We start from the raw sequence: 26102 nt of genomic DNA on the forward strand, positions 1-26102 counted from the left end.
AGAAGAGATTAGACAACCATTTTTCTGAAGTGGTGCAGGTGCCTGAGCAGGAGGATGGACTAGAAGACAGCCAATGTCACTTCCAACTCTGTTATTCTGTTAATTCCAATCTTATCTACTGTTGATAAAACATATATGTTTTACAGTGACCACTACCATTAATTAATCATTTTATTTAAAAAATACAATTCATCATAAAAGAGATGATTTTCTACAAGCTGAACTTTTCAAAAAAAGTTCCCATGTTGTGAGTCCCCCTGTTGGCAGGTTGATTTACACATACATATAAATAAGACCTCTTATATCCAGTTGGGTGGAAGATGGCAATAATATTTTCTAAATATATAAAAAAGTATATATCAATCAACGGGTCAATCAATTATTGACCCATTGATCAAATAGATATTGTGTCTAAAATAAATGCTAAGTTCCTATTGAGTAGAGTTGACAGTTGCTCAGGGAACAAATAACGAATAATTTCTTACTGAAGGTTTTATTTTATTTTCATTTATTTATTAAATTTGTTTGCCACCTGTCCCACTGCATAGTGTCTCTGAGCAGCTAACAATATTATAATTGATAAAACTACAGGAAAAGGCACTTGTAATAGCACTAAAAATACAAATTACCAACTATACCTAAAACATGGGGTGAGGAGGGAGTAGGATGAGCAGGCTTGGAGGAGGGATCTGCTATTGATTAATCAACCACCTCCAACATGACACTCCCCCATTGGGGCCACAAGCCAACTGTTAAAGCCAGGTCTTCAGGTTCTTGCAGAAGGTCAGGAGAGTGGGAAATGACCTCACTCTGGAGGACAAGATGTTCCAAAGGGCAGGAGCAATGGCAGAGAACATTCTTCTCCTGGACCCAGCCAATCAGAATTCCCTGAGTGATGAGTTCTGCAGCATGCCTCCTTTGGGGTGAGATGGTTCCTCAAACTTTAGACAGAGTTTTCACTAACCAACCACATTCAGTGTGTAGTCCACAATGGAACGGCATCTATATGGAGGGAAGAATGCAGTGTGGTACCCCAAGATTCTGTCTTAGGCCCTCTTCTGGCTTAAGTGTTCTTCAACATCTTCACAAATGATCTAGATGAGGGGAAAGAAGGGGAACTTATCAAATTTGCAGATGACACCAAGTCAGGGGAAATTGCAAACACTTTGGAAGATGGACTCAAGATTCAGAAGGATCTTGACAGACTTAAGCACTGGGCCCTATCCAATGAAATGCAATTCTCAGTGGTGAGAAAAGCAAAGTCCTATTCCTAGACAAGAAACACTAAATGCACAGTTAGAGAAAAGTTGATACCTGGCTGAGCAGTAGCAAGTCTGAGAGAAATCTAGGTGTCCAATTGGACAATGACTTAAATAGGAGGCACCAGTATGTTGCAGCTGCCAAAAAAGCCAATGCAGACCTAGGCTGCATCAATAGAGGGATGGGATCAAATTGATAGAGGAGAATATTTGTAGCTCGGTGTTGAAGTGTCGGTTTCTTTAACTTTCTGAGCTTGGTTATTTTCTTGCAGACGTTTCATTACCCAAACTAGGCAAGATGATGAGTGCTAGTAAGGAGTGTGGGGTATGCTCTCAATTTTATCTTCTAGTGACTTGCCCTGTAAGCACTGGTGGGAATGGTCTTGGAGGTTTTCTGGTAGAGCTGTTTACTCTTAGTTTGTTTGGCAGTTCCTTGATTGGGTTATTATTTACTTCTTAATTGTTAATTTGATATTAATCAACATCATTAACATAATTAATTATTGGTGCAAAAGGAAAGCTATGGAAACTACAGCCTCCCTATATTGTGTCTGTCAGAACAGACAAAATTTCAACTAATGTCCTCTCAGCTTATACAATTGACAAATTATATGAGGAACTTTGGTCTTCCTGTCTCTTGTTCATCTGGAGAAGAAAGTAAAAAAGATGGCTGCACAAAAAATCTGAAATATAGAAGCAGAGATCAAAGTAACAATCTTCCAAAATTAAATATAATATGGCCCTTTACTGGAACAATATACTTCAGTTAATATCTGCATACATGAGTCTAACTGCATTAAATTGTAGGGATGAGAGAGAAATATGATTTGCATTTTGATTGTTATTCTTTTTACTTAATTTGTTTCTCATCTTCCATTTTTATATAAAGTCTTCTGTGTTTAATATTTTAAACAATGGCCAATCAACAAACTATTCTAAGATGTTTAACAAAACAAAGTTGGATTTATTAAAGACACATATTTTGGAGTTCCCTTCTTCATTGTTTTTCCAGATCAGTCATAGAGTTGTTTCAGAGACTCTGAGTGATAAAAGTAAATTCCCTTTTTTCCACCGGATGCTCCTCAAAGAAGGTTTTCAGTATTCAGCAATTGTCCGAGTCCTCCTGCACTTCAGATGGACCTTGATTGGCCTCCTTGCTTCAGACACAGAGGAGGGAGAGAATTTCCTGAGGACTTTTCCTCCTTTGCTTGTCAGGAATGGAATTTGTGTCGTTATATCACAACAATTCTCAATGACTGGACATCGAGCACCCTTGAGGGATTCCAGCTTTTCTCAGTGGAAGCAAGTCAACGTCTTTGTTCACTTCATAGAAAATATTATTCTTTCAAGCACGTTTCATATTTTTCATCTAACACTTGACATTTTGTCAGGACCCATCAGAGAGAAAATCTGGATCACCACAAGTTTGGGAAACTATATAATGACTCATGGTGGATATCACAAATACATCCATAGTATTTGGAGCTTTGAATTTCTGCAAAAAACAAGCCCAAAATATGGTGCTTTTGAACCCTTTTCCTTTTTAGACTCCCAGTATGAAGACAAGAATTTTCAGTGCTCTTTTCCAAAGCATATTTTTTCTGTCAAAGGCCGGAAAAGATGCACCCAAAAAACTCCAGTGGAGACAGAAGATGATTTGAATGGGATATTCGTTGAAAACAGTGATTCTGTTTACATTATCTTTATGACTCTGGCACATGTCTTGAAGGCTGCGTATTCATCCAGATCCTGGAGGAGAAGGAAGGAGACCCAAGAGACACTGGAGGCTCCAAGGCTGCAGCCATGGCAGGTATGGGGTCCCAACAAGGACCCAACAAACTAAATTCCTCTGGAGAAGGAATCCATTAGAGAAAGAGAGGAATCATACCAACCTCCTTGTGCTACAAAAGTCCAGTAGATTTGGCCAATCTAGTTGCTGGGTTGCGTGTGATAATTTACCAAGGAGCTGGTAGCAGATATATGTTTGATATTAAACATTTGTTTTTTGCAATTTCTCACCACATATTAAGCATACTGGTAAACCAGTCTCGTCAGCAGTGAAAGCAAATGAATCTGCCCACGTACCATTAAATGTTCTGTTTTCTTCTGAAACTTTTCTTTTCTTCAATTTATCCATGGTTGGCCTACCAGGAGTCAAGATGATCAATAAATTGTGTGCTGGCAGGTGTCACACATTGGCAGTTGTGATGCATATTTTGAGCGACAGGGAGCCGGAGCAGAGGGATGAAAGAGCCACATGTGGCTCCAGAGCGGCAGATTGCTGACCCCTGATCTAGTCCAACCCCCCGCCCAAGTAGATCCTACACCATTTTTGACAGATGGCAGTCCAGTCTCTTCTTGAAAGCTTCCATTGATGAAGCTCCCACAACTTCTGAAGGCAACTTCTGTTCCATAGGTTGATTGTTCTCACTGTCATAAAACTTATCCTTATTTCCAGGTTGAATCTCTCCTAGTTTAGTTTCCATCCATTGTTCCTTGTCTGGACTTCGGGTGCTTTGGAAAATAGCTTGACCTCCTCCTCTCTGTGGCAGCCCCTCAAATATTGGAACACTGCTATCATATCTCTCCTGGTCCTTCTCTTCACTAGACTAGCCATGCCCAGTTTCTGCAACCATTCAGTATTAAGCATGTTTGCAATTTTAAAAAAAAACTAGAAGAAAAAGTCACACATGAAAATAGCAGGTGGGATAACAAACCAAGATTTCTGCTTTTAATGTTCCTGGATGTTTCCATTCTAGTTCCATCCCTTTCTGGAGAAGAATGACTTCTACAATCTTTCCCACTGGAATCTTTACATGGACCATAATGGAGAAATAGCTGCAGATATGGACATCGAGTTCTTGGTGATTTCGCCTGAGGGGGATTTGATGAAAAGGAAACTGGGGAGTATTGATAGACAGAGAATTATTATTAACGAAATTGCTCTTTCATGGATAAATCAGCTCAACAAGGTGGGTCAAATATTGCTGTGTTTTCTATTTTTTTCTAAAGATTATGACCCATTTCAAATGGGTTAACACTAATCACCATGGTGGATGACCCTCACTGGGAGCTGAATGTACAGAAGAGAAAAGTTAACATTTTGTTAGATGGATTGTGGAGACTTCAGTACTATTCACAAAAGTGTCCTTCAGATGCCATGATAAAGAATATTCTAGTATAGTATAGTATAGCTTTTATTGTCATTGTACATCATGTATACAATGAATTTCGTTTTAGCCTCACTGGTGCAATCCATGATAAAAAATGCAAACAACCCAAATAGTAAAAAGAATAATCCCTATGGAAATAATTAGGAGGGGAAAAAGAAAAAGAAAAAAAAACTAGTCATACGTTTCCGCGTGTGCATGGAGTGATTGTGGTTGTGTTTAAGAGTCTGACAGCCCAAGGATGGAAACTATTTTTGAACCTATTTGTTCAGATGGCTATGCTTCGATGTCTTCTGCCTGATGGTAGAAGTGTGAAGAGACACTGACCAGGGTGTGAATCATCTCTGAGTATCTTCCTTAGTCATCCTGGGGATGTCGTTCAGTGGTGTTAGAGGGCAACCAATTGTTTCTTGTGCCGAATTGATCACTCTCTGTAGTGCTTCTGTAGTGTATTCTTTTAAATGGATTCAGTCATGTCCAATATTGGATGCTGGGTGATTATTCTTTAGGATGGAGACCAAGAATAAAGCGGGTGAGAGATATTCAGGTGCTGGCAGTTGTGTTTCTAATAGCCTCAAGTTCTTTTTAGCAGTGTCTGCATTAAGGTTTGGACTGAATCAGATGAAATATAGTCATGACTGGTTAGAGGTCCTGTTGGTCCATGTGAGAAATAAGCCTCACCTTGTCCATATTGAGGAATGTCTCTCTTAAAAGGTCTCTGATGTTCAATAATCTTTATAAGCAGCCCAAACCTGGCCAGAGTTATCCATGTCTCTCTTTCACCCCATTGGGATAAGCAATAGGCCTTCTGCTCCTCTGAAGAAGCTCCAAAGATGTTTGTTTGTTTGTTTGTTTGTTTGTCAACAAGTACAAGGAAACAAGTAACAGAATAGACATAGACATGGACACATGAAAAAAATTGGCACAAATAAAAGGATATAAGGCAAAACATAGCCATAAACGCATAGAATGATTACATATAAATGGGGAGAGTAGGACAGGGATGTTCATGCATCACATGAAACCATAAAGGGTGATTTGATGTGAGATAATGCCCATAACTTGGAAAACTGAAGCATCAAAACAAGACTTTGATTCAAAGAAAAGCCCTTCCTCGTTTTGGAAATAACAAGGAAGACTCTGCTTAGATTTGGGTTTTGCCTTGTAAAAGGGCACTTCATCTGAAAAACCTAGAATGCATTTTTTTTATCTTTATTACTGGCTACCTTAAATCCCTCTGAGCGAAAAGGAGGATCCAAATTTCACTAGTAAGAAATGTAGATTTATCTTTCCATGCAAGTTGGTGTCCCCTAATTGTAGTTCTTCAGTAGAAAAAGACCCAGTGTCAGCATTCCGACCGATGCCCTAGCATGAGACTCGAGCCAAGCTTCAAAAAGAATCCAATGATTTATTAGGAGCAGCATGATAGCATCTACTCTTATGAGGTTTGCCCTATCGGTGTTCTGCCCCAGCTACGGACCCCAAAGAACACAGCACACACGAAGTTTGTACAAAACTTAATTCATTAAAATAACTCAGTCTTTTTCAAAACAAAGGCTGTTAATAAACTTTCTTAACAGCCTACAAGAAACCAAAGATAAAGTAATCATAATCTTACTAAGGTTGGCAGAAAGCCCAGAAGCAATTTGCAGAGAATCCAGACGCGAAGTAGAGTGAACTAAAGTTGTTCCCTACAAATTGCTTCACTTGGCATTCCTCCTTAAATAGGCTAAGGGAGTGGCCAATTAGCCCCAAGCCTTACTCTCGAGGAGACCTCCTCCTGAGGAGCCACTCCTGCCTTTTGGCCACTCTGCGCACCCGTGCATCAAGAAGAGGCTCCTCCTCTTCGTCCTCTTCACTTAAAGGAGCTTCTGGAGGTTCTGAAGGCCCTGGCTGAATCCCTGCCTCTGGCACCCACATCTTCTCCAGCCTCCTCATTGTCTGACTCAAGTGCCAGCTGCAAAGGCTGCTGGCGCAACACCACACCAGCCTCCTCGCTGTCAGAATCAGTTACAATCCGCACAGGCTGCTGACGGGCCACAACAGCCAGCGTGAGTTACAGCTCACCTTTGATCCTGTTTCCCCCCTCCTCACTGGGGGGCATGTCATAAATCACATTCCCCAATGGACCACATTGGGGGGATGTAAAAAGTCCACCACTCCTGCTGACGCTGGTATCCTAGGATACAATGAGGAGGAAGGTATGTGAGGAATGTATATCCAAGCAGCTCCGCCAAATCTCCTCCCTCCTCTTTATGGCAACTTGAAGTTGATCTGGAAAGCTTAGCAAGTTGACATTCCATCCCCCCCTCACTTTCTGAAGGCGACCTGTGCAAAACAAAGACAGTTTGAGTACAGTTATAGAAATTAGGGTCATGACCACCTCCCCAGTCTTATTGGGATTCTCCATGTGAAAGTTAGCTATAAGGTGATCAGCCTGCATATTTTGACTCTTTACCCAAGATGCCTTTGATAAGGGGTAACCCTTCCACTTGTTGAAGTATTGGAGTTGTCTCCTGAGCCACCTGGAGTCGAAGATTCACTGCACCTCATAATGGGTTTGGCCCCCTATGACCACGGGGTCTGGGGGCTCACAATATAGTGGCCTCAGAGTCGATCTGACCACGGATTTTAAGAGGCTACTGTGGAATACCAGGTGTATCTTCCCTAGCAGTTGGGGCAATTTCAATTGCACTGTGACTGGGTTGATTGTCTTTACTATGGGGAATGGTTCCATAAACTTTGGCCCCACTTTCTTCCTAGGGAGTTTTAACCTCAAATATTTTGTGGAGAGGTAAATCTTCTCCCCCCAATTAGAATAGCTGTTGGGGAGCTCAGTGTTTGTCTGCCTGTTTCTTATAAAGAAAAAGACACAGATACAGAGCTGGACACAAGTTTCTACTCTTGTCCCACCTGCTGAAGATGAAAAGATGCCTTTTTGAGGGACAAGTTCTCATGACCTTTCCTGCATCTCATCTCACCTCAGTTCTAAAAACTAGGCAGTCAGTTTTACTCTTGGTTGAGAGCCATATGAAATGAGGAAAGAAACACACAAATAAAGAAAGTCCTAATTTTTAAGGAATTTTTCCCCTTTCTATCTTAATTGGGGGGTGGTTTTGGACTACTTTCAAAGAGAAACAGTTTTGCAATGTTTTGTATACTCCAGAAGAGGCCTATCCAGATCCTACTGGTCCAAAGTTTCTTTCTTTAGTACAGTATTATTTTATTTAATAAGTCTAATATAATAAAAATTAATAAATCTTTTACAATAACTTCTTTTCCAAAATTGAGTGCAAGATCATCATACTATACTTCAAAATCACAGTTATGTGAAGAATGGAGAAATGCAGGTTAACAAGGCTAGGAGGAGGTACCAAACTGGTTGTCATGTAAGGCTGAAATCTTTTCAATTCCATCCCTCCAGTCTTTCTTAAGTAGAAAAATCCTTTATTTCAAGGTTATAGATGCCAAAAGCAAAGGCGGGGGGGGGAGTAAATGAACTATCTGCCAGTGTTTATCTGTCCTAAATCTGATTGGAATGAGTCAATTATTTCATATTTATCTAAGTGAAGCCCAGGAACTATTTAACTAATGTTAATCTCTTCATCCATTTTCATGGATGCTTCATCCCAATCTATTTTCTTTGGCATTTCTTCTTTTTCTGCTTAGTCTCTGCCTCAGTCCCAATGTGTGGAAAGTTGTTCTCCTGGGTTTGTCAAGCGGAAGCGAGAAGGAGAGCCTGCTTGCTGCTACGACTGCATTCCTTGTCCTGAGGGGACCATCTCCGTCCATGAAGGTGGGGGACACCAAGGAAAAGGGAAGGCCTTGTGGAAGTGGATTCATCTGAAACACTGTCACGAAAGTGCAAGTTAAAAGATAGATTGAAGTTCAATTGTTTTTTTTTTTGTTTTTGCTAGCATTTCAGCAGTTCAACTTTCACCAGCTGAAGGTTGACTCAGTCTTCCATCCTTCCGAGGTCGGTAAAATGAGGACTCAGATTGTTGGGGGCAATAGACTGACTCTAAACTGCTTAGACAAAGCTGTAAAGCACATGAAGTGGTTTATAAGTCTAAGCGCTATGGCTTTTATCTTCAAATTGCACAATTTCTTTTCTAGTGGGATCATTAGCAGAAAAACCTCAAGGGAAGGCCTAGGAAGGGATTGGTGGTGTAGCAGATTAGACAAGCTTCTCTACAGCCAGAAAAAAAAAATTCTCTTCTACTTTCTAGTTTGGATTCCATATTATTTATGTCTAAAAAGATTAATTGATTCTTTATCTACCTCTAATAATGTAGGTTCTGCAAACTACAGAAGAAATCATTCAGTTTACAGTACTTCTAATTACATAAACTATAAAAATAAAGCTCTTTTTAAAAATAAAATGATATTCTTACATTCTTTCTGTAGAGATTTTAAGCAATGTTTCTCAGAAAATGCTGCTGGTAACAAATTTTGTCCCAGGAAAGTGTTTCTTGAAAGGTGAAAGTACAGAATATTTTTTTAAACAAATATTGCTTTTTTGGTTTACTCAGATACAGAAAAATGTACCAAGTGTCCAGATGAAAAATATCCAAATGAAGACAGAATCCAATGTATCCCCAAAGTTATAACCTTCCTTTCTTATGAAGAACATCTGGGAATCCTTCTGGTGTCTTTTGCCCTATTCTTGTTCTTAGCCACAGGCCTTGTTTTAATCATATTCATTAAATATTTAGAAACTCCCATTGTGAAAGCCAACAACCGAGACCTCTCTTACATCCTCCTGGTCTCCCTCCTGCTTTGCTTCTTGTCTCCTTTTCTCTTCATTGGTCAACCAAGGAAAGACACCTGCCTTCTCCGACAAACAGTTTTCAGCATCACCTTCTCAGTTGCCATTTCTTCTCTCTTGGCCAAAACCATCACGGTGGTGCTGGCTTTCCTGGCCACAAAACCAGGAAACCAAGTGAAGAGATGGTTGGGGAAGAGCTTGGCCAACTCCATCATCCTTTCTTCTTCTGCTGTCCAAATTATGATCTGCTCCATCTGGTTGGGAATTTCTCCCCCATTCTGTGACTCAGACTTTCACTCCCAGCCTGGAGAGATCATCCTGCAATGCAATGAAGGCTCTGTTTTCATGTTCTACATCACCCTCAGCTACATGGGCTTCCTGGCTGCCATCTGCTTCACAGTGGCTTTCCTGGCCAGGAATCTCCCTGGAGCCTTCAATGAAGCCAAGCTGATCACCTTCAGCATGCTGGTCTTCTGCAATGTCTGGATCTCCTTCCTGCCCACCTACCTGAGCACCAAGGGGAAATACATGGTGGCTGTGCAGGTCTTCTCCATCTTGGCCTCCAGTGCTGGTCTGCTGGTCTGCATCTTCATCCCCAAGTGCTACATTATCATTCTGAGGCCAGACTTGAATACAAAGGAGCATCTTACGACCAGAAGAAATGTATAAATGTGAGTTCGAGGCATTTCAACACATTCCAACAGGCCAAGCACATAAATTGTTTCAAGGTGCTCCCCATACATAAGCAGGGACAACAATTTGGAGCTGAAATAATCAAAGGGCAATTGAAAGATAGTGTTCTCCATCCATATTCAATATAATTGGAAAATCTGGATAATCTGGATTATCCATCTGGTCAAGTTATGTAGAAATAAAATAAGAGCGACATTCCAAATAACTCTGGAATGTCCACCATCTCCCTTATACCACTATAAGGGAGATGGTGGACATTCCAGAGTTATTTTGGTCATGACTAATAGAATAACAAAGTTGGACGGGATCTTGTCTAGTCCAACCATCTGCTCAGGCAGAAAACTCTATACCATTTCAAAGAAATGGCTGTCAAAACTGTTTTTTTTTTTTAAAGAAAAAAACCCTCCAGTGTTGGAGTACCCACAAGTTCTGGAGGCAAGTTGTTTCACTGATTCATTATTTTGACACCAAATTTCTTCTTAGTTCTAGGTTGCTTCTCTCCTTGATTAGTTTCCATCTGTTGCTTTTTGTCCTGCCTTCTGGTGCTTTGGAGAATAGGTTGACTTTGGGGAAGCCCCATAAATATTAGAATACTGCTATCATGTGAGCCTAGCCCTAGTCCTTCTTTTCATTAAAGTAGACATACCCAATTCCAGCAACCATTTTACCTCCAGTCCCCTAATCATCATTGTTTCTCTTCTCTGCCCTATTTCTAGAGCCTCAACATCTTTTTTACATCATGGTGACCAAAACTGGATGCAGAATTCCAAGTGTGGTCTTACCAAGGCACTGAGAGAGAGAGATGGATCCTGGCCTGATTCAGAAGACTGTTCTTAATTTTTGGAAATGGATGTTTGCAAGGACATCCCATTCAAAGAAGGAATTCCTCCTGAAATTATCACATAGTGTCTCAAATTTAGCTGATATATGTTTCTTTGGGTGTATCTCCCTTGTTGGCTTTATATTTTTTATTTATTTATTTATTTATTTTTTATTTATCTGTATATTTTTTATTTATATTATTTATTTATTTATCTGTATATTTCTAGCACCCAAGAAGTTCTCAGCCTTCCTCATTCCTTCTTGGACTTGAATAAATATGTATCATTTAAGGACTGTGTCAAAATCTGCACCTTTAACCAATGTGGAGAAAGTTTGTTTTTGCTGCATAAACATGTGGTAATATGGCCATGTTTTGGTACAATTATATTTTAACCTTTCTTTTCCTAAAGTTACATTGTGACTCTTTTTATCTATACTTTCCCCTGTATGAAAACCATAAACCACAACTTTATTTTTACATAAAAAAAAACATAATGGGTTTCCAGTCACCAATACATGTAGATGTTGCCCTTTCTCTATTTAGAATAGGCAGTTTGTCCATTTCAGGAAGTTCTGTCAATTTCACAAGTCATTCCTCCCTGCTGGGTAGTTCTGAATCTTCTCAAACCAATGTTCCATGACATTTTCCTAACTGATCCTCCATCAATCCTCAAATAAAATGTTGAACATTTATCTTTAAACTCCTCTGTATTACCTTTCTTACATGTTCACCAAGCATAATATACTGTACATATGAAGTGACAGTTCATTTCCATCTGTTCTCCAGGTAAGAAACAAAATATCAACAATAAATCACTCAGAAAACAAGGAACACAGGTCTTCCCACTGCACCCCAAAGCACTTGTGTGTTTGTTGGGGGAGGGGGTGTCACACATAGCCTGGGAGATGAGAATGTCAAATGGGGCCCATCCCACCAAGTGCATCCATACAACCACAGAGAGGAGGAGGTCAAGCTATTTTCCAAAGCACCTGAAGACCAGACAAGGAATAATGGATATAAAATGAACAAGGAGAGATTCAACGTGGAAATAAGGATAAAATTTCTGACAGTGAGAACAATCAGCCAGTGGAACAGGTTGCTTTTGGAAGTTGTGGGAGCTTCATCACTGGAAGCTTTCAAGGAGAGACTGAAATAGTGAAGGGTCTCCAGCTTGGATGGGGGGGGTTGGATTAGATGGCCTAAAATGTCCATTCCAACTCTGTTAATCCGTTAAAAACCAGAGAAAGGGCCACTATGTATCTCTAAACCAGTTTTTGGGTGGGTCTGGCAAGGAATCAGCTCAAACTGTACACAACACTGTCAGCACCACCACCATCTCAGTTGCAGACTTCATCCCCATTATATCCGAAAGATATCAGATCTCCGGATCTTTCGCCGTGCCCTGAAAACTTTTCTTTTCCATCAAGCAGGGCTGGCGTGAACCCCCTCCCCCTTTTTTAGTCTTTTTTAGTTTTTTAGCTTTTAAATTATCATTGGGTTTTAATTGAATTGTTTTAAATTTGAGCTAGTTATGTAATTATTTTAATAATTTTAAATTTTGTATTGGCATGTGTTTTAGTTCTGGCTGTGCACCGCCCTGAGTCCACTAGGAGAAGGGCGGTATACAAATTGATAAAATAAATAAATAAATAAATAATTTAATAAATTATGAAACATCAAAATATAAAGGATTTTAGTGTCTTCCATGAATATTGAAGGATAACAGAGTGTCAAGGAAAATAAAAATTTCTATCCCTTCTATAAATTTCTCCCCGTTTACCCAAGAATACAGTCTACAGACTATCACTTTCCTGCCTCTTAGTCAGCTCTCATCCCAAAAATTCTACTTCTAGAACAGATGGAAATGAAATGTCACTTCAGGCGCAAGGAATTTTAAAATTAGAACCAGATTAGGATTAATATCTGGAGAAAAGAAAATCACAAAGAAGATCTGCTGTTAACATTAGGCAGGGTTCAAGGGTGCAGATGGTGTTAGAGAATGCAAGAGTTAAGTGTCAAGAACCTAGATTGTCACCAAACTGCATAGCTCCAGGTAACTTTCTCTAGCAATCTCTGGAGACCATATGACACAATAGTGGACGGTAGAAGTCAATTCCTTGGCTATTGAACCATCTTCCTCCAGCATCACTTTCTGGACATGTCCTGACAGGAAGGATGACAACCATTATAGAAAAGTGTCTCCAGGGGTGTATCTGCAACATTTCACAAAAAATCCTTTTCTCCAGCTGCCCCTCAGTACATGGAGCCCTGGCAGAGGACAAATTATCACTCACAGTAATTATCACAATCCCAGACCTGGAGACGCCTACTGCTAGTTTTCCAGTGTCTGCCTTTGATAGAAGGTCAGGCTGAAGGAACATGGAATGGATCTTGCATCAGAAAAAGATATAAGCCTCTACTCATGCTGAATGGTTTGCACGAGATTTAGGATACAGGCAGGGGCTGTGTTGCTGAATGTACCTTTCCCTCTTTTCCTGATAAAGCTCAATTTGTTTCTGTTTGAAAAAAGAAAGTCACTTGATATTCCATTTTCTGAGAGTGCTTTGAAATCATCTAACTCTTCTTTGGAAACAGGCAATCAATTCAACTCCATGAATTATGGACCTCCTGCTTATGCTCTCGATGATACTGGTGTCCCAGACAGTCTCTGGGAAGCTTAGAATGAAGTGTCCACTGAATATGGTGCACCTGGATAGAGAAAGACCATGGAGCTACTACAGGCGAGGAGACCATCTCATCGGTATAGTCACCAGTGCGGTAACACTAATACATGACATATTTTTTTTCAACGAGCTTCCTTATAGTCAGTCTCACTTGTAAGTTATTCAGTGTGATGAAATTGTATTCCTTCCATCTGCAATTCTAACACTTTCATTCTTTTCTCCTTATTCTGCTTACTCCTATATTTCAGGAACTGATTAATTTTATTGATTGATCAGATTTCTATACGTTTCCTCTTTTCTCTTATTTAGTGGAAGAGACACAAATACCAAGATGGAGCAGAAAAAAATACCTGAAAGAAGTCCACATTATGTTCCTCTCTAAGTCCAATCTATAGTATATGACTTGAATACTGACTCTTGTTTAAAGCAGTGATTGTTGTAGTTAACCTTGATCAGCTCATTTTCATATTTTTATAACTGCTCATTGATATTGAATGCCTGATCCTTATAGGAATAGAGGATGACTTGATTTTAGAACAGTTTTCTGGGTCACTTATCAGATATCCTCTTCCTTTTATGATGGTTGTACTTTTAAAAAGGAATTATTTTCTAGATTGGGTACCGTGGTGATGAAAATTACTGCTGCTATAAATAATAGACTATTTGTGATTCTTATCTGCTTCCCATTTTCTCAACATTTACAAATATTAAATGTTGAATGGGTGACTATCCTTTGCCTCTAGTTTTTGATCAGAATTGGCTTCAGACTCAATAATCTTGTGTTGATAAAGATGATGAAATTGGGAAAAAGGTATTTTATTACTATTGTTGGTGATCGTTGTATTAACCAAAGCAATTTTTTTATTCTAGTACACCTTATGCTTCCAAAGGAATAGAACGCTTTATTTTCGTCATTCAAGAGATCAACAAGAATATTCAGCTCCTATGCAATCTCACACTTGGTTACAATATCCATGACAACTATTTGAACACACTTGGCACTTCAGAAGTCTTGCTGGACATGCTCTCTACTGGAGAAGCCAATGTTCCCAATTACAGCTGTGGAAGGAAGGACAATATTTTGGTCCTTCTTGATGCAGCTGACAGGGAGTTTTCCATCCAGATGTCAACATTAGTAGGCACCTACAAAGTCCCACAGGTTTGTGTGTGTGTTTTTCTATATAGTAATGTGAGTTGGGTGATGGTGAGTGCATGAAAGATCCTTCCATATCTTCTCTATGGAATTCAAGAGCTGCTTTTCACTATGTCCATTGCAGGTGCCATGGCCTACAACTGGGAACTGGGATACACATTAGGATGGGAGCATGTATCAAAACAGTTATATCCTCTCATGATAGCATCTCTATTGCTTTGGGGAAAATTGCTATCACTTTGGAAGATGGACTCAAGATTCAGAAGGATCTTGACAGACTTAAGCACTGGGCCGTATCCAATGAAATGCAATTCTCAGTGGTGAGGAAAGTAAGGTCCTATTCTTAGAGAAGAAATACTAAATGCACAGTTATAGAATAGTTGATACCTGGCTGAGCAGTAGCAACTGTGAGAGAAATCTAGGTGTCCTACTGGATCATGATTTAAATATGAGTCACCAGTATGTTGCAGCTGCCAAAAAAAAAAAAAAAACCACCCTAACCCTAGTAACTGTGAAAGGGATCTTGGAGTCTTAGTGGACAACCAGCTAAATATGAGCTGTGTGCAGTGTGAAGCAGCAGCCAAAAAAGTCAATGCAATCCTAAATTGCATTAATAGAGGGATACAGTAGAGATCAAGTGAGGTACTAATATCACTATATAAAGCCTTAGTAAGACCACACCTAGAATACTGCATCCAGTTTTGGTCATCACACTATAAAAAAAGACATTGAAACTCTAGAAACAAAAGCTATGGAAACTACTGACTCCCCATATTGTGCCTGTTAGAACAGACAAAATTTCAACTAAAGACTTCTTGGCTTATACAACTGACAAATTATATGAGGAACTATAGTCTCCCTGTCTTTTGTACAACTGGAGAAGTAAGTAAAGAAGATTGCTGCACAAAGAATCTGAAATATAGAAGAAGAGAAAGATGTAGCAATCTTCCAAAGCTAAATATAATATGGCCTTTTATTGGAACAATATACTTCAGTTAACGTTTCCACATATGAGTCTAACCGCATTAAATTAGAGGTGATCAAGAAATATGATTTGTGTTTTGATTGTTATTCTTTTTTACTTTGTTTCTTGTCTTCCATTTTTATATAAAGCCTTCTTAATATTCTGTTTAATATTTTAAACAATGGCCAATCAACAAACTATTCTAAGATGTTTATCAGAACAAAGTTGGATTTATTAAAAACTCATATTCTGGAGTTGACCTCACTCAAAATATAACACAGCATTCTTCATTGCTTTTCCAGATCAGTCATAGAGTTGTTTCAGAGACTCTGAGTGATAAAAGTAAATTCCCTTTTTTCCACCGGATGCTCCTCAAAGAAGGGTTTCAGTATTCAGCAATTGTCCGAGTCCTCCTGCACTTCAGATGGACCTTGATTGGCCTCCTTGCTCCAGACACAGAGGAGGGAGAGAATTTCCTGAGGACTTTTCCTCCTTCGCTTGTCAGGAATGGAATTTGTGTCGTTATATCAAAAGAATTCACAATGACTGGACTTCCAGCACCCTTCAGGGATTCCAGCTTTTCTCAGTGGAAACAAGTCAACGTCTTTGTTCACTTCACAGAACACATTATTGTTTCAAGCACTTTTCATACTTTCCATCTAACCCTTGACATTTTGTCAGGACCCATCAGAGAGAAAGTCTGGATCACCACAACTTTGGGAAACTGTATAATGCATCATCTTGGATATCACAAATACATCCATAGTATTTGGAGCTTTGAATTTCTGCAAAAAATGAGCCCAAAATATGGTGCTTTTGAACCCTTTTCCTTTTTAGACTCCCAGTATGAAGGCAAGAATTTTCAGTGCTCTTTTCCAAAGCATGTTTTTTCTGTCAAAGGGCGGAAAAGATGCATCCAAAAAACTCCAGTGGAGACAGAAGATGATTTGAATGGGGTATTTGTTGAAAACAGTGACTCTGTTTACCTTATCTTTATGACTCTGGCCCACGTCTTGAAGGCTGCATATTCTTCCAGATCCTGGAGAAGGAAGGGGGCCCAAGAGACACTGGAGGCTCCAAGGCTACAGCCATGGCAGGTATGGGGTCCCAACAAGGATCCAACAAATTCCTCTGGAGAAGGAATTCATTAGGGAAAGAGGGGAATCATATCGACCTCCTTGTGCTACAAAAGGCCAACAAATTTGGCCAATCTAGTTGCTTGGAGTATAATTTACCAAGGAGCTGGTAGCAGATATATATTTGATATTAAACACTTCTTATTTTAAAGGGATGATTGCACCTTTAACAATATTCCTCTATTCATAACACCCAGCTATCACTTAACTTGGTTCCTAATCATCACATAACAAAATTATTTGCTAGTACATAGTCTTCAACCTATGACCACAATTGAGCCCAAAATTTCTGTTGCTAAGTCAGGCAATTGTTAAGCGAGCTTTGCCCTCTTTTACGACCTTTCTTGCCATAGTTGTTAAGTGAATCACTGCAGATGTTAAGTTGGTAGCAGGGTTGTTAAGTGAGTCTGGCTTTCCTATTGACTTTGCTTGTCAGGAGAGCGCAAAAGAGGATCACATGACCCATAGCAACCGTCATAAATATGAACCAGTTTCCTCTCATCCAAATTTTGATCATGTGTCCCTGGGAATGCTGCAATGGTTGCAAGTGTGAAAAATTGTCATAGGTCACTTTTTTTCAGTGACATTGCAACTTTGAACGGTCACTAAATGAAGTGTTGTAAGTGAAGGGTAACCTGTGTTTTGCTGAAATCAAGTTATATCACCAGCATTCCCATAAACTGTTAAGGAACTGTAATGATTTGTGAGAATAACTTTGAGGAAAGGGAGAAGATAACCTGCATTTTCAGATAAACCGGGGGATCCCGCAGCTGCGTAACAGCCAGCAAAAGAAACTCACAAAGGATCCTCCCTAAATTTTCAGGCTGGAAAAATGAAGTGGTGGGAGATATGTATTTTTAGACTTGTAAGATTCTCCTAATAGCACTCCAATAAAATTGAATTTGCTCCTGTGGTCATATTTCCTGTCTTGTCTACCTGGGAGAATATTATATTGGAAACTTCCATCTTGAAAAAAATCCATGCTTTGTGGTACTCAACTTTTATTGTCAAGCAGTTTATGAATAATCACTTTTTGGCTGTTACTCAATTCATTTGATACTTGGTGCAGAATGTTCCCTTTAATTGATCCAATGTGTCTATCATATTTTCTCAATACATATTTTTCAAATATACCATTGACAAATTTTGCTGAACCTTTCTTGTTCACTTATGAATTTAGTGCTAACACTTGTTGTCCTATTTATCATGTTTGCATATTTAAAAAAAAATGTAGAAGAAAAATTCATACATGAAAATAGCAAGTGGGATAACAAACCAAAATTTCTGCTTTTAAAATTCTGGGATGTTTCCATTCTAGTTCCATCCCTTTCTGGAGAAGAATGACTTCTACAATCTTTCCCACTGGAATCTTTACATGGACCATAATGGAGAAATAGCTGCAGATATGGACATTGAGTTCATGGTGATTTCACCCGAGGGGGATTTGATCAAAAGGAAACTGGGGAGTATTGAAAGACGGAGAATTATTATTAACAAATTTGCTCTTTCATGGCTAAATCAGCTCAACAAGGTGGGTCAAACATTGCTGTATTTTCTCCTTTTTTCTAAAGATTATAACCCATTTCAGGAGGGTTAATTCTAGTCACCATGGCAGATGACCCTCACTGAGAGTTGATTGTACAGAAGAGAAAACTTAACATTTTGTTAGATGGATTGTGGGGACTTCAAAACTATTCACAAAAGTGTCCTTCAGATGCCATGATAAGGAATATCCTTTTAAACCGATTCAGTCATGTCCAATATTGGGTGATTATTCTGTAGGATGGAGACAATGGATCAAGCGGGTAAGAAATATTCAAGTGCTGGCAGTTGTGTTCCTAATAGCCTCAGTGTCAGGCCTGGAAGCCATCTTTTTTGTTGGGCCTTCAGGCCTGCCACATTTACTGCTGTGGGAAACAGGGAGGGGGGATTGTAAGACGCCAGGGTGATATATAGTCATAATAACATTCCTTTCTCAGAGAGTCAAGGCCATCTTGCCCTGCACCTGGATGGCTGGAACTGGGAGGCATATCCAGCTGGGACGGTGCTTGAATTGGACCATGTGATGGACATGTGGGTGTTGGGCAGGGTCTTGAACTTTCTTTTGAGTGAGGAAAACCTGGAAGCTTTCAGATTCAGGTTTTCCCAGATGTGCCAATATGACATCTCTAATAAAATGTAACTTTGAGGAAACTCAAGCCTTTGAGTTTTCTTTTGTTGGGGGTGTTACTTGGAACCCTGACATTAAGCCAAATCTCCTTTAAAATTCCACCAGATCCCCAGATACCGGGGTGCGGTTGGGGTCCTGAGCCCCAAATGTTGACCTGAAACCAAGTGCTGGTAGTTGTGTTCCTAATAGCCTCAGATTCTTTTAACCAGTGTCTGCGTTAAGGTTTGGACTGAATCAGATGAAATATAGTCATGACTGGTTAGAGATCCAGTTGGTCCATGTGAGAAATAAGCCTCACCTTTGTTGCCATTATAGAAACTTGGTGGGATGAAACCCACAAATGGAACATACAACTAGAAGGATTTAAATTATTTAACAGAAATAGACCAAATAAAAGAAGAGGTGGAGTTGCACCAGTGGTGAAATGTAAAATTTGTTACCACCAGTTTTGTGGGCGTGGCTTGGTGTGTGGGGGTAATGTGACTGGATGGGCGTGGCCAACTTTTTTTTTTAAACTTTTAAAACCATTTTTTCTACAACCTCAACCCTTCGACTCAACCCTTCCAAGACTGAGTGGCTGTGGCTTCCGGTGTCCTGATATAGCCAGCTGGCACCATCACTGGCTATTGGGGGCGAGTCATTGGCCCCCACGGAGAGGGCTCGCAACTTAGGCGTCCTCCTGGATGCATGGCTGTCTTTAGAAGAGCATATGACAGCCGTGGCCAGGGGGGCTTTTTGTCAGGTTCGCTGATACGCCAGTTGCATCACTTTCTGGATCGGGACTCCCTACGCACGGTCACTCAAGCACTCGTCACTTCCCGCCTGGACTACTGTAATGCTCTCTACATGGGGCTCCCCTTGGGGTGCACCCGGAGGCTGCAGTTGGTCCAGAATGCGGCCACATGGGGGATTATGGGAGCGACGGGGCACTCACATATAACACCTCTCCTGAGCGAGCTGCACTGGCTTCCTGTGGTCTTCCGGGTGCGCTTCAAGGTGTTGGTGACCACCTTTAAAGCGCTCCATGGCTTAGGGCCAGGGTATTTGCGAGACCGCCTTCTGCCACCAATAGCCTCCCACCGACCAGTTCGCTCGCACAGAGAGGGCCTCCTCAGGGTGCCGTCGGCCAGTCAGTGCCGGCTGGCGACCCCCAAGGGGAGAGCCTTCTCTGTGGCAGCATCTGCCCTCTGGAATGACCCCTGAGATACGCACGATATCAGACATCCGGACTTTTCGTCGGGCCCTGAAAACACACTTATTCCATCTAGCTGGGCTGGCTTGATCCCATCCTCTCAGTTTTTAGTTGAATTCGGTTTTAATTGGGTTGTTTTAAACTTGGGACAAAATTATTTAATTGTTTTTTAAATTGTTTTTTAAATTTTATATGCTATGTTTTATCTTGGCTGTACACTGCCCTAAATAAAATAAACCTCTTTGACTAAAGAGGTTGTAAAAAAATGCTTTTAAAAGCCTCTGACAATCCCAGCTGAGTTGCCTGATTGGCAGAGGTTTTTTCTCTTTTAAAAGCCTCTGACGATCCCAGCTGAGCTGCACGATCATAAGAGGCTTTTTTTTACTTTTAAAAGCATTATTTTGGTGGAAGAGATTGTAGAAAAAATGCTTTTAAAAAATAAAAAAAAAGTCTCTGATGATTGCGTGGCTCAGCTGGGCATGGGGAGGGGGGCAGGGCTGTTTGCTACCAGTTCTCCGAACCACCCACCACCATTTCTATTGGATCGGAGGATCCGATCCAAACTGGGAGCATTTCACCCCTGAGTTGCACTATATATAAGAAATAACTAAATGTTTACAGAAATAGAGCACAACAATGATGAAAACTGCCTGGAATGCATTTGGGTCAATGTAAAAGGGAGGGGACATTGCCATAGGTGTATAATGTAGGCCACCCAACCAAACAGAGGAAATAGATGAACTTTTTGCTAGTCAGCTAACTAAGGTAGGTAGGAAGCACATCACAATAGTAATGGGGGATTTTAACTACCCCAACATCAACTGGGAGACAAACTCTGCACCAAGTGGAAGATCCAACAGGTTCCTGACAAACCTAGCAGACAACTTTGTTTCCCAAAAAGTAGAGAAGGAAACTAGGGGATCAGCCATATTGGACTTAATTCTCACTAACAGAAATGAAACGATAGAAAGTGTTGAAGCTACAGGAACCTTGGGGGCAAGTAATCATGCAATATTGGAATTCAATATTATGCAAGCACAAGTAGTAGAACAAAGTCAAACTAGAATCTTGGACTTTAAGAGAGCCGATTTCAATAAACTTATAGAGAGCTTGAGAAGGATTCCATGGATGAAAATCCTCAAGGGGAAAACAACTCAAGAAGCTTTGAAAAGTGAGATTATAAAAGCCCAGTCTAGCACAATACCAATGAAGAAGAAAAATAACAGTTCTCAAAAGAAACCAGCATGGCTGCATAAAGAACTCTGCCAAATTGAAAGACAAAAAGGCCAAGTATAAAAAGTGGAAAGAGGGGGAAATAACTAAGGCAGAATATGAGCAAATAGCCTGAGCCTGTAAAGATGAAGTGAAGAAAACTAAGGCTCACAATGAACAAAGGCTTGTGACAAAAGTAAAGAATAACAAAAAAAGCTTCTTCCAACATTAAAAACAAGAAAAAAGTCAAGGAAACAATTAGTCCATTGCTGAGAGAAATTGGCAAGAAGGTGACAAGCAACAGGGAGAAAGCAGAACTACTTAACTAATTTTTTTTGCATCTGTCTTTACATAAAGGGAAAAACTGCATTCACTTTTGGTCACCACAATGTAAAAAATATGTGGAGACACTAGAAAGAGTGCAGAGAAGAGCAACAAAGATGATTAGGGGACTGGAGGCTAAAACATATGAAGAAAGGTTGCAGGAACTGGGTATGTGTAGTTTAATGAAAAGAAGGTCTAGGGGAGACATGATAGCAATGTTCCAATATCTCAGAGGTTGCCACAAAGAAGAGGGATTCAAGCTATTCTCCAAAACACCTGAGGGCAGGACAAGAAGCAATGGATGGAAATTAATCAAGGAGAGAAGCAACTTAGAACTAAGGAGAAATTTCCTGACAGTTAGAACAATTAATCAGTGGAACAACTTGCCTCCAGAAGTTGTGAATGCTACAATACTGAAAGTTTTTAAGAAGATGTTGGGTAATCATTTGTCTGAAGTGGTGTAGGGTTTCTGGCCTAAGCAAGGGGTTGGACTAGAAGACCTCCAAGGTACCTTCCAAGTCTGTTATTATATTATATTATACCTTGACAAGATTGAGGAGTGTCTCTCTTGAAAGGTCACTGATGTTCTATAATCTTTTTGAAGCAGCCCAAACCTGTCCAGAGTTACCCACATCTCTCTTTCAACCCACTGGGATAAGCAATAGGCCTTCTGCTCCTCTGAAGAAGCTCTGAAGATGTTCACGTTTCACATGAAACCACAAAGGGTGATTTGATGTGAGATAATGCCCATAACCTGGAAAACTGAAGCTGTGAAACCAGACTTTGATTCCAAGAAAAGGCATTCCTCATTTTGGAAATAACAAGGGAGAATTTGAAAGGAAATGCTACTTAGATTTGGGTTTTGCCTTGTAAGAGCTTAATTCATCTGAAAACTTCGAATGCATTTTTTGGAATTGTTAGCTACGTTAAGTCCCTATGAGAGAATAGGAGGATCCAAATTTAACTGATAAGAAATGTAGACTTGTCTTTCCATGCAAGTTGTTGTCCCCTAATTGTAGTAGAAAAAGACTCAGATACAGAACTGGACACAAGTCTCCTACTCTTCTCCCACTTGCTGAAGATGAAAAGATGCCTTTTTGAGGGACAAGTCATCATGACCTCTCCTGCATCTCATCTCACCCCAGTTCTAGAAACTAGGCAGTCAGTTTTAGTCTTGTTGAGAGTCATATGAATTGAGGAAAGAAACACACAAATAAAGAAAGCCCTAATTTTTAAGGAACTTTTCCCCTTTATATCTTAATTGGAAGATGGTTTTGGACAACTTTCAAAGGGAAGAAATTTTGCAATGTTTTATATACTCCAGAAGAAGCCTATCCAGATCCTACTGGTTCAAATTCTTTCTTTAGTAGGGTATTATTTTATTTAATAAGTCTAATATAATAAAAAAGTTAATAAATCATTTACAATAATTTATTTTCCAAAATTGAATGCAAGATCATAAGACTGTACTTCAAAATCACAGTTATTTGAAGACTGGAGAAATGCAGGTTAACAAGGCTAAGAGGAGGAACCAAACTGGTTGTCACTTAAGGCTGAAATCTTTTCAGTTCCATCCCTCCAGTCTTTCTTAAGTAGAAAAATCCTTTATTTCAAGGTTAGATGCCAAAAGCAAATGGTGGGGGGGAGTAAATGAACGATCTGCCAATATTTATTTCTCCTAAATCTGTTTGGAATGAGTCAAAGATTTCATATTTATCTAAGTGAAGCCCAGGAACTATTTGACTAATGTTAATCTCTACATCCATTTTCATGTAAACTTCATCCCAATCTATTTTCTTTGGCATTTCTTCTTCTGCTGCTTAGTCTCTGCCTCAGTCCCAATGTGTGGAAAGTTGTCATCCTGGGTTTGTCAAGCGGAAGCGAGAAGGAGAGCCTGCTTGCTGCTACGACTGTATTCCTTGTCCTGAGGGGACCATCTCCATCCATGAAGGTGGGGGACACCAAGGAAAAGGGAAGGCCTTGTGGAAGTGGATTCATCTGAAACACTGTCACGAAAGTGCAAGTTAAAAGACAGATTGAAGCTTAATTGTTTTTGTTTTTACAGCCAGTCTGCTAGTTCGATTCCCACCAGCTGAAAGTTGACTCAGTCTTCCATCCTTCCGAGATTAGTAATATGAGGACCCAGATTGTTGGAGGCAATAGGCTGACTTTAAACTGCTTAGAGAAGGCTGTAAAGCACATGAAGTGGTTTATAGGTCTAAGCGCTATTGCTATTATCCTCAAATTTCACAATTTCATATCTAGTTTAGTTTAGTTTAGTTTATTTATATTTATATGCCACCCTTCTACCGAAGGACTCAGTGTGGCTCACAAAGATAAAACAATAAAACAGTAAAATTACAACTAAAATACTCAATTAAAATCCCCAAGAATAAAAGTTAAAAGTGCCCATCAGATCAGCAGATTTGTTGGAAAAGCCATGTCACTGTGGAAAGAGCGGAGGTCGGGGGCCATCCGAAGGCCCGTGGGTAAATCATTCCAGAGGGTCGGTGCACCCACAGAGAATGCCCTCATCCTGGGTGCCATCCTCCCATCTAGAAGGAGGAATAGCAGAAAAACCTTGAGGGTAGGCCTGGGAAGAGACAGCAGGGTGTAGCAGATTAGTTAGTTTATTATATTTATTTATATACTGCCCTTCTCCCGAAGGACTCAGGGTGGTGAACAGCCATGGTAAAAACAATATACAACAAAAATTTAAAAACTTAATTAAAATAATTCAATCATTGGCCGAATTTAAAACATCCAACTAAAATCATTTTAAAACCCCTACCAAAACCCAATTTAAAATCCTTTATCCCGTCAGGCCAGCTTGCTGGAATAATAGGGTCTTCAGAGCACGACGGAAGGCACAGAGGTCGGGGATCCTTCGTATGTCAGGGGTCAGTTCATTCCATAGGGTCAGGGCCCCCACAGAGAAGGCTCTCCCCCTGGGGGTCACCAGCCTACATTGTTTGGCCGACGGCACCCTGAGGAGGCCCTCTCTGTGGGAGCGTATTGGTCGGTGGGAGGCAATCAGTGGCAGAATGCGGTCCTGTAGATAACCAGGTGGATAACCAGATTAGAGAAGTTTCTCTACAGCCAGAAAAAAAAAAATCTCTTCTGCTTTTCAGGTTGGAATCCAGATTATTTGCAGAACTAACTTTTTTTGTAGGTAATTTGATTTCAAAAGATAGGCATCCACAGTCAAGTATATTAAGAGGTGCCATCTGGTAGGATCCAGGAAATGTGTCTAGAAAGATTAGTTGATTCATTATCTACTTCTAAGAATGTAGGTTCTGCAAATTACACAAGAAATCATTCAGGTTCCAGGATGAAATTTCTTCCAATTTCATAAATTTCTTCCAATTTCATAAACTATAAAATTATAGCTTTTTTTTTTTTTAAGAAAATGATATTTTTCTTACCTTCTTTCTGTAGAGCTTTTAAGCAATACTTCTCAGAAAATGCTGCTGGTAACAAATTTTGTCCCAGGAAAGGATTTCTTGAAATTAGAAGGTACAAAATATTTTTTAAAAATATTCCTTTTTTGGTTTACTTAGATACAGAAAAATGTACCAAGTGTCCAGATGAAAAATATCCAAATGAGGGCAGAACCAAATGTATCACCAAAGTTATAACCTTCCTTTCTTATGAGGAACATCTGGGAATCATTCTGGTCTCTTTTGCCCTATTCTTGTTCTTAGCCACAGGACTTGTTTTAATTATATTCATTAAACATCTAGAAACTCCCATTGTGAAAGCCAACAACCGAGACCTCTCTTACATCCTCCTGGTCTCCCTCCTGCTTTGCTTCCTGTGTCCTTTCCTCTTCATTGGTCAACCAAGGAAAGCCACCTGCCTTCTCCGACAAACAGTTTTCAGCATCACCTTCTCAGTTGCTGTTTCTTCTCTCTTGGCCAAAACCATCACAGTGGTGCTGGCTTTCCTGGCCACAAAACCAGGAAACCAAGTGAAGAGATGGTTGGGGAAGAGCTTGGCCAACTCCATCATCCTTTCTTGTTCTAGCGTCCAAATTATGATCTGCTCCATCTGGTTGGGAATTTCTCCCCCATTCCGTGACTCAGACTTTCACTCCCAGCCTGGAGAGATCATCCTGCAATGCAATGAAGGCTCTGTTTTCATGTTCTACATCACCCTCAGCTACATGGGCTTCCTGGCTGCCATCTGCTTCACAGTGGCTTTCCTGGCCAGGAATCTCCCTGGAGCCTTCAATGAAGCCAAGCTGATCACCTTCAGCATGCTGGTCTTCTGCAATGTCTGGGTCTCCTTCCTGCCCACCTACCTGAGCACCAAGGGGAAATACATGGTGGCTGTGCAGGTCTTCTCCATCTTGGCCTCCAGTGCTGGTCTGCTGGTCTGCATATTCATCCCCAAGTGCTACATTATCATTCTGAGGCCAGACGTGAATACAAAGGAGCATCTTACGACCAGAAGAAATGTATAAATGTGAGTTTGAGGAATTGCCACTCTCAACACATTCAAACAGGCCATGCATAGAAATTGTTCCAACAATTTTGGCCTGAAATAATCAAA

At 40.1% G+C, this 26102-nt stretch overlaps 2 protein-coding genes across 2 annotated transcripts; both read left to right on the forward strand.

The window, feature by feature from the left end:
* Positions 1-1557: 1557 nt before the first annotated feature.
* On the forward strand, positions 1558-9866 carry LOC139309788 (vomeronasal type-2 receptor 26-like). Its single transcript, XM_070933995.1, has 4 exons — positions 1558-1584; positions 4019-4123; positions 8099-8225; positions 8962-9866. The coding sequence occupies exons 1-4, from the start codon at positions 1558-1560 to the stop codon at positions 9864-9866; spliced, it is 1164 nt and encodes a 387-aa protein (XP_070790096.1).
* Positions 9867-13332: 3466 nt separating this feature from the next.
* LOC139309789 (vomeronasal type-2 receptor 26-like) lies at positions 13333-26013 on the forward strand. Its single transcript, XM_070933996.1, has 6 exons — positions 13333-13550; positions 14268-14556; positions 15817-16611; positions 17969-18181; positions 23373-23499; positions 25109-26013. The coding sequence occupies exons 1-6, from the start codon at positions 13333-13335 to the stop codon at positions 26011-26013; spliced, it is 2547 nt and encodes an 848-aa protein (XP_070790097.1).
* The last annotated feature ends 89 nt before the right edge of the window (positions 26014-26102 follow it).

This window comes from Pituophis catenifer, unplaced genomic scaffold (assembly GCF_029215685.1).
Source record: "Pituophis catenifer annectens isolate HBS135680 unplaced genomic scaffold, rPitCat1.0.hap2 SCAF_2, whole genome shotgun sequence".
Classification (NCBI taxonomy): Eukaryota; Metazoa; Chordata; class Lepidosauria; order Squamata; family Colubridae; genus Pituophis; species Pituophis catenifer.

Bases quoted from the DNA above. Each gene is read 5' to 3' on its own strand.
- LOC139309789 (XM_070933996.1), top strand. From the start codon at position 13,333: ATGGACCTCCTGCTTATGCTCTCGATGATACTGGTGTCCCAGACAGTC. The intron at 14,557-15,816 runs GTTTGTGTGTGT...TTGCTTTTCCAG, and splicing joins GCACCTACAAAGTCCCACAG to ATCAGTCATAGAGTTGTTTC. The intron at 18,182-23,372 runs GTGGGTCAAACA...TCTGCTGCTTAG, and splicing joins GGCTAAATCAGCTCAACAAG to TCTCTGCCTCAGTCCCAATG.
- LOC139309788 (XM_070933995.1), top strand. From the start codon at position 1,558: ATGATGAGTGCTAGTAAGGAGTGTGGG. The intron at 1,585-4,018 runs GTATGCTCTCAA...TTTCCATTCTAG, and splicing joins GTGCTAGTAAGGAGTGTGGG to TTCCATCCCTTTCTGGAGAA. The intron at 4,124-8,098 runs GTGATTTCGCCT...TTTTCTGCTTAG, and splicing joins ATATGGACATCGAGTTCTTG to TCTCTGCCTCAGTCCCAATG.